This window comes from Pygoscelis adeliae, unplaced genomic scaffold, assembly GCF_000699105.1.
Source record: "Pygoscelis adeliae isolate BGI_AS28 unplaced genomic scaffold, ASM69910v1 Scaffold318, whole genome shotgun sequence".
Classification (NCBI taxonomy): domain Eukaryota; kingdom Metazoa; phylum Chordata; class Aves; order Sphenisciformes; family Spheniscidae; genus Pygoscelis; species Pygoscelis adeliae.
In genome coordinates, this window is record NW_008825430.1 from 1,663,631 (window position 1) to 1,671,489 (window position 7,859).

Genomic DNA, 7,859 nt, shown 5'->3' on the forward strand with positions numbered 1-7,859 from the left:
TACTGTATTTGCATACGTTACAAACCTCCTCCACTTTGAGAACTGCAAACCAAGCTGATTAATTTGTACAACTTTAGTGATGTTATTAAATACACAAAAAGTGAATAACTTTTTAATCACAAAATCGTTTTACAGCTTCCTCACATACAGCGTGTTTTTCTTCCAAACCTCCTTTTGATCAAAACTGTTGCTGCTTCTTTAAAACCACCTATTTAACATAGCTGTATACTTTATTAAGCATGTAAGTATCAGCAGGCAGAACAGTGTTTGAAACGTCCTTTCCCCTTTCCTGGTTTTATTTAGTATCCCTATTGCTTTTGCAAAATCACAAATACATCCAGGTCACAGATGAGTTGTGCCACTTCACTCTTCGTGAGGAGAATAGATGAGTCTTTGGCTATCAGCAGCATCTTCCCCTATGCAGCACCTACTTGGGCTCGAGTGCGAGGTCCCTACACCTACATAGCTGTTACTATTTCAAGACAACCACTGTGCGTAAAATTGCAGATATTAACAACAGTACGTAACAAAGCCAGACAGTTGTGTACTGGCTTCTGCACGCAGTCCTGGCCCATGCCACTCTCTCCTACCCCTAGTCCCCTCTCTTTCCCCACACCAGGATTCTCCTTTTCTCAGGTATTTCTCCCTGGTTCTCTCTTAATTCCAGCCACATCAAAAAGCACCCACTGAGTAGCTCTGTGACAATGCTTCAAATTCATTCCAGTCAAGCCCACACACTATGCACGCTCAGCAAGCAAGGCCTCTATCGAGATTTTGGCTGTGAAGTACCAAGATATTTTGAGAGGAAATAGGTAAGATTTGATTTACCAAAGAATTGGAGCATGGCCAAGCTAGAATACATTTTCATGAAAACAAGAAAATGCATATTTAAGATGCACTGCTCCAAAGTACAGAAATACCAGATCATTAAAAAAAAAAAAAATCACCCAAAGGTACTGTTTATTTTTTTCCAGGAGAATTTTTTCCCTTAGTTTACTTCTCAAATATAGGGTAACCGTTTTTATTTAAAGGTTAAAAGAAATACAGTGCATCTAAGAATGACCCTAAATTATTTAGGTTTGTCAACTTAGAAACTAAAATGGTCATAGTAATAATATCAAATCAGACAGCATCACTAGTAGTGTTATCAAATCCACCTGCAATAGAGGTGGACAAATATGCAGAAGCATCGTGTTTTGTTAATTATATCACCCACCCCCTGATCACGTACTTAACTTTCCCTCTTACCTGCAGTGGCTATTTACATAGGTTATGGCACTGAGTAATATTCTGCAAAGAACTTTATGCTGAAATATTCACAGAGGAGATACACAAACTCACCAAACATAGAATCATCGCCAAGCTCTCTGCCATACCGTATCATGCAGTCTCCTAGGAGTCCCTCTGTCTGGGGATAGCCTGTGGTTTTAACTTGTCCTCTGATCTTTGACATAGTGTTCAGCATTCCCAGCTTGGCTCTGTATGCTAAGGAGGACATAAAAAAGAACAAAAGTTATAAAAACACTTTTAAAACTAATATATTTAAAGCAATAAATCATTTAACATGCAATGTCACAAAGCAAGTCACTATGCTGGTCTGTAGATTCGTAAGATTTTTGTTGTCAGTACTTCACAGTCAAAAGTTGAAATAAGATTCCGTTCAACAATATGGGTCATATGAAACTGTTTTTGTTCCCAACCGAATGAGCATCGTTTCTCCAGGCAGATACAGTGCTGTCGTGGTTTAACCTCAGCCAACAACTAAGCCCCACGCAGCCGCTTGCTCACTCCCCCTGCCCCAGTGCTATGGGGGAGATGATTGGAAGAGCAAAAGTGAGAAAACTCATGGGTTTAGATAAACAGTTTAATAATTGAAATAAAGTAAAATAGTAATAATAATAATAATAATAATAATGGAAGAATATACAAAGCAAGTCATGCATGACTCAGTTGCTCACCACCCGCTGACCAATGCCCAACCAGTCCCCAAGCAGCAGTCGCGGCCTCTGGCCAGCTCCCCCCAGTTTATATACTGAGGATGACGTCCCATGGTGTGGAATATCCCTTTGGCCAGTTTTGGTCAGCTGTCCTGGCTGTGCCCCCAGTGCGCTCCTTGCGCACCTCCTTGCTGGCAGAGCATAAGAAGCTGAAAAGTCCTTGACTTAGTGTAAGCACTGCTCAGCAACAACTAAAACATCGGTGTGTTATCACAGTATTCTCATACTAAATCCAAAACACAGCACTATGCCAGCTGCTAGGAAGAAAATTAACTCTATCCCAGCTGAAACCAGGACAAGTGCTTGTCACCTTCTGTGGATATTCACCAATACTCACATTTCTTTGAATATTCCTGCTTGTGAACTCCTTGATTAGAAGTATTGCAGAAAGCAAACACAGAATAGATACAAGCACAGCCAAAGCCAATTTCATGCTCTCTCTCTTGCTTGTGAGAGCTTTGCAGAACTCCCCCCCACCCCCTTTTTTTGGTTCCAGTAATCAAGACAGTAGAAATTTATTCTGCAGAATGGCCTGGTACATACAAATTAATTTATTGTTATCCTGCATGTATCATGATAAAAACACGCATTTATTCTTGGAGAGTTTTTCCAATCTACTCCTTACTATTATCACTCAACAGCTTCTTCAACACAGTAACGGCCATGGGCCAGGCACTCCTGAGGAATGTGGACCATGGTGACAAGCTTCATCTTGAACATCTCGGCTGGGCCTTGGTAAAGGACTGAATCCTATCATCCTTATGTAGACATAATCCATTAAACTTCTTCAGGGTCGTGCATCTCATAAGGTACCCACAAGAGATGGCTATCTCTGAAGTCCCTAATGTAGCTGACTAAACAGGAATTCAGTCAGACAGTTCTCAAAAAATGAAGGTTCTTCCAACAGCTGGTTTGGACAGTGAATCAAGGTCACAACAGATAAACTTTGTGACTGACTGCAAATGTAAACATGTCTCCTTTCTTGTTTCTTAAAACAGCATTTCAAAAACCTCTATTAAATGACCATCTAAAATCCACCAAGACCTAGCAGTGGCCAGAAAATGGAAAACCTCCTTCAAATACTGGGTAAGCAAGTACAGCCCTCTTCCCCGTGGCTACATAACCACCAGTACCTCTGATGGCAGCAGCATCCGAGTTACATTCAATGGCTTTTTATATCTCTGCTAAAAAACATGTTGGTGTTCTCTTCACTTTAGGGATCCGTATCCCACTCCAGGAAACCCAGCACAAATACGAACACACGTGCTGTTCCACAGGACCAAGCTGCCCAAGACATGTTATGCATGCGCAGCCTACACATGCCCAGTAAACCAGATGCACTGCGTGCTGCAAGTTGAATGCGTCCCAGATCAGACTTACCACATATAAACTTGGCAGTTCATTGCACACCCAGGTAAAGTTCTCTAGGACACCCACGAGCCTCAATGATGACCTAATTAGCTTTTATTTACCTAGGATTAATTTCCAAGTAAGAAGACAAAGTTCAGCAAAATCCAACACCTGTTGTTCCTATCCTACCTGGATTTGGTTGAAGATACTCTGTGGATTTGGACAGAAGCTCCACTACAGCTTTATTAGTAACGTCAATTTTCTGAAAAAGAAGAGTACACAATTAACAAAAAGCAAATCAGTTACTAGAAAGTTTATCATTTTATTAGACATAATATACTATTCTAGTTGATTATGAAATTTTATTTAAAATAAAGCAAATATTGTAGCTTAAAATAAATAGCCATGTCATAGTTATGATAGGATTTTACCAAAAACCATATTCATTGGCAGGTAGTACTGGGAAGGAGAGAAGGTTTATATTAAAATGTGGGCTTGCCTTTCTAGCCCATCAGTCTTGACTACTACTTACACATTCTAGAGTACAATTTTCCAGCCATCCCTATAGTTGTTACTAAGACTGCTTTCCTCCACAAGTGAAAAAGACTGAACATATCCCTCACAATCTTGGGGTCAGGGCCATTTAAGGCAGTAGTTTGCACCATCTTCCCATTTTATAGTTTCTAAAATGCTACAAAAATCACATTTCTGGTTTGTTTCCCCTTTTCCTCCCTTAGGGCCTGCACATTATTTTTCCTCCTATAACGCAGAGAAAGGAAATAATTATTCCGCAGCCAATGAAACTGAAACCTAGAAACCTGTTTAGATCATAAATTCAAAAGTGCATGTTGGAAAAAGAACAACTCACGCAAGAATTTTTTCGTCAAGCTGCCAACAATAAAATCTGTGACCTAGGTCTACTATGAACATTAAAAAAATACACAGAAAGACAAGGGCAATAAAAAAAAAGCACATAAAAGCAGAAACTGGCAGGAACATTGTTTAATTTGCAACACAACAGCTAATAAGTGGATAGCAAACATCTCAATTTCCACAACAATTCATGTAAATTTCTGAACATGGATTTAAACTAAGAAATATAATTCTGTATCAAGAGAAATTTTGACCCTAGTAGTTAGATTTTTATCATGAATAATATCAGACGGGCAGGCTTTGTGATATTTACAAAGGCTCACTAAACACTGAAGACTTCTCTCTCCAGTCTCCCACACAGAGGAGAAGGGCCCCTCCTGATGCTCTGCACCATTCTTGGAGGAGTTTCTCTTCACTGTCGAGAGGTGTCAGTGGAACCTGCTTCCCCTGCTCAGACAGCCTTTGTGGCTATCTCTTCTCCCTTGGCTGAGCTGACAAGGCTCAAGGATAAATTTGCATTTATCCTTACATCATTCTGTTCGGAAGCACATGGGTTCCCCCCCACGTAAATCTACAATACCATTCTATCACTTGAAACATGAAACATTTTTGATTCTGCAACAGCTTAATATTGAAAAACATAATGTTGCTTTCCTTACCCTTTCCATCTCTTGAAATTCTTCATCTAACTTTGTTCCTTCTGCTCCACTTATTTTTTCACTGAACAACTGTAAAAAGATAAATTTAACAAAAAAATCACATGACTATTTAGTTACAGAATAAATATCTCTGAGAGTCACAGGAATTAATTTCAGATTAGGAAATATGCAGAACCATTTGAGGCAACTGTGCAAGAGAAGAGTAACCTTAGTCTTGGAAGTGAAGCACTCATTTCAAGAGAGACAAAGATACCCGATATGAACTTACAACAGGCAAACAAAAAATGACTTCTCATGCTTAAACAGTTTGTACCCTAAACACACTCCTACACTGCAGACTTCAGGCGTAGGGACCGGAGTCTGACTGCAGGTAAATCCAGAGTAACCCTTTCAAGGACATCTCTCCAGCTCTGTACTTTCGAGTACCTTCTGGTCCTGTATGCCTTTAGGCTCAGGGATACAACTCCCACTCCTGCTGCTGGGAGTTGTGTGAAGTTCTGTGGAAGGAACGGACTGAGCATCTTTATGATACTGAAAATAAAAATGCCATGCATTCTTCAAAAACACAAAGCACCAGTTTTAAATAGAGGATTTCAGTAAATCTTCTTAATAGAGGATTTCAGTAAATCTTCTTAAGATGGCTGAAACGTTATCCAACTTTTGTGTAAAAACTCCAGGCTGTCAGACCTGAGTCTGGTCCTCACTGAGCGAGTTGTGGCTAGGAATAAGCACTCGAGCACAACTCTGCTATCTGCTTCTTGCAGTGCATGGTACCTGCACTGCAACAGCATGAAAAGAAAGCCAGATCCTCATCCAGTGTTAGACAGCCTTTGAAAGCATCACTTCACTACAAGAGAAGTGGTTTAACACATATTCAACAAATATTAAACAGAAATTCCTAAGATAATTCCTGCAAAAGTGCTACGCATTTCTCTGTTTTAATTGACTTTTATCACTGAATCTTGTAACAGCGTAATGTAAAATCCAGGCCTAGCTCACTGACTGCTGGTGTTCCCCAAACCTGCCCCCAATAAAGCATTTTGTTCGTCCTCAGCACCTTCTCAAAGGGAATTCATCTCACTGAATTAGAAGGGCCTTGGAGACTTGCATAATCTGAAAATGGGTCACGGCTCCTTGTAGTGCAATGGTTCCCTCTTCTCGGTCACAGCCCGCACCGCTCAGGTGTGGAGGGAGCACGCTGCCTTGCCAAAAAACAGCAATGAGCTGATGAAGCGGAGCTGGGAGCTCAGTGGCAGCTGACCTTGCATCAATATCACTGCTACCACACAGCCAGAAGAACAGACCTGCTTAAGGGAAAATGTGAGTTCAAAGAGAGCCGTACTGCTAATTATTTCTATCAGCTTTACAGTAGGACTCACAATCTTTATGCTTAATATGCCAAACAGCCCACAAACTTGTCAAGATTATTTCTCTTCCAGAGCACTGACAGAACAAGCACAAAAGCAGATAAAAACAGAGATGGAGAAGCCCAAGTACCAGTGAGTTCCTGTAGGTCATCATCTTGCTGCTGTAAGACATCACAGCAGAGAAGCAACCTGAGGCCATGCATGGAGGGGGACACTGCCCAGGTGTCCGCAGGAACATCTGAGGAGTCCTTGAGCACAGATGGAGAAAGGTGCATGAAAAGGCTGCATGAAAAGCAGCCTATCAGAAACTGTGCAGCTTCTTTACACTGACAGTTTGCATCTCCTTTCTGTGCAGTGTTAATTCCTAAAACAATCAATGCCATTTTCCACAGCCTCACACGTTTTCTTTCTCCAGCAGGCAATGAACAGATCTGTGGTTTCCTGAAACCTCTCATGGTGATCCCTTTTCAAAGGTTAAGTGCGGTGGAGGAATTATCCTTCTCAGGCTGAAGTTGCAAAATCCACATTCAGTAGCAACCCATAGCTGTCTCATTACAAATAATCCATTTATACATTGGCGAAGAATAAGTGCAATGAAATAATACAATTGCTCGACTGTGAAAGCATAATTAATAATAAATTACTGCACCAAATGACTAAACAAGTGTCCCACGCTTAGAGAGAATAGATCTGAATGTTATAACAAGAAGCACAGTGGATGAGTAGAAAGATCACACACTAATAATAACGACAGAGAGAAAAAAAAACCCTCCACTGTCTTATCAGAAGGCTGACAAAGATAGTCTGAAAAATGCAATGTCTCGTCAGATACACTGGAAGTTGATATGTTTTCAGCAAATGTCTTAGGGCATACACTATTTATCCATTGGCACCCCTTAGCTCTCCCTGGCTTACTGATGGCCATACATGGTCACACACACCTCCCTCAAGTAATAGGCTGAAACCCAGGCTTACTGCATGGTCGCTGGTTTTGTCAGGATTGCAGCTGCTGATCCAGGCATTTGCACCTGGCTGGTGAGGCTGCACTCCCAGGGCTGACAGGCACGCACCTCAGCACCGGGCTGCAGCCCGCTCACCCTCTTTGCACATCTGCTCAAAGAGATGCCCAGAGCCTGGAGAAGGAACACAGGTCGGCAGGAGAGCGCCTGAAGAGCAGCACAAAGGAACTCCAGCCAGAAAGACAGCTTCATCAGGGGCCCAACTTCAATGCCTCTATGCAAATGCACGTAGCGTGGGGAATAAGCAAGAGGAGTTAGACATGTGCACACGCCTGCAGGGCTACAACCTTATTGGCATCACGGAGACGTGGTGGGATGGCTCCTATGATTGGAGCGTTGGGATGGAGGGATACAGGCTTTTTAGGAAGGACAGGCAGGGGAGACGAGGAGGGGGTGTTACCCTCTACGTCAATGACCAGCTGGAGTGCGTGGAGCTCTGCCTGGGGAGGGATGAGGAGCCGACCGAGAGCTTGTGGGTCAGGATTAAAGGGAAGGCAGGGATAGGTGACGTTATGGTGGGGGTCTGCTACAGGCCACCCGACCAGGAAGACTGAGCGGATGAGGCCCTCTATAGACAGATAGGAGCAGCCTCAC

At 42.1% G+C, this 7,859-nt stretch overlaps 1 protein-coding gene across 3 annotated transcripts in view; it reads right to left on the minus strand.

Moving 5' to 3' along the window:
* Nucleotides 1-4,945, minus strand: part of SH3GL3 (SH3-domain GRB2-like 3) — an 18,282-nt gene extending 13,337 nt beyond the window's left edge. The window contains exons 1-3 of one of the 3 annotated variants that reach the window (XM_009330906.1): nt 4,880-4,945; nt 3,537-3,609; nt 1,342-1,485 (exon numbers count right to left, since the gene is read on the minus strand). In XM_009330906.1, the coding sequence (XP_009329181.1) occupies nt 1,342-1,485; nt 3,537-3,609; nt 4,880-4,888 (226 nt within the window). In that variant the 5' untranslated portion in view covers nt 4,889-4,945. Of the gene's footprint in view, nt 1-1,341; nt 1,486-3,536; nt 3,610-4,879 lie in introns of those variants that run through there. The other 2 variants (XM_009330907.1, XM_009330908.1) reach the window with 2 other exon arrangements.
* Nucleotides 4,946-7,859: the final 2,914 nt, after the last annotated feature.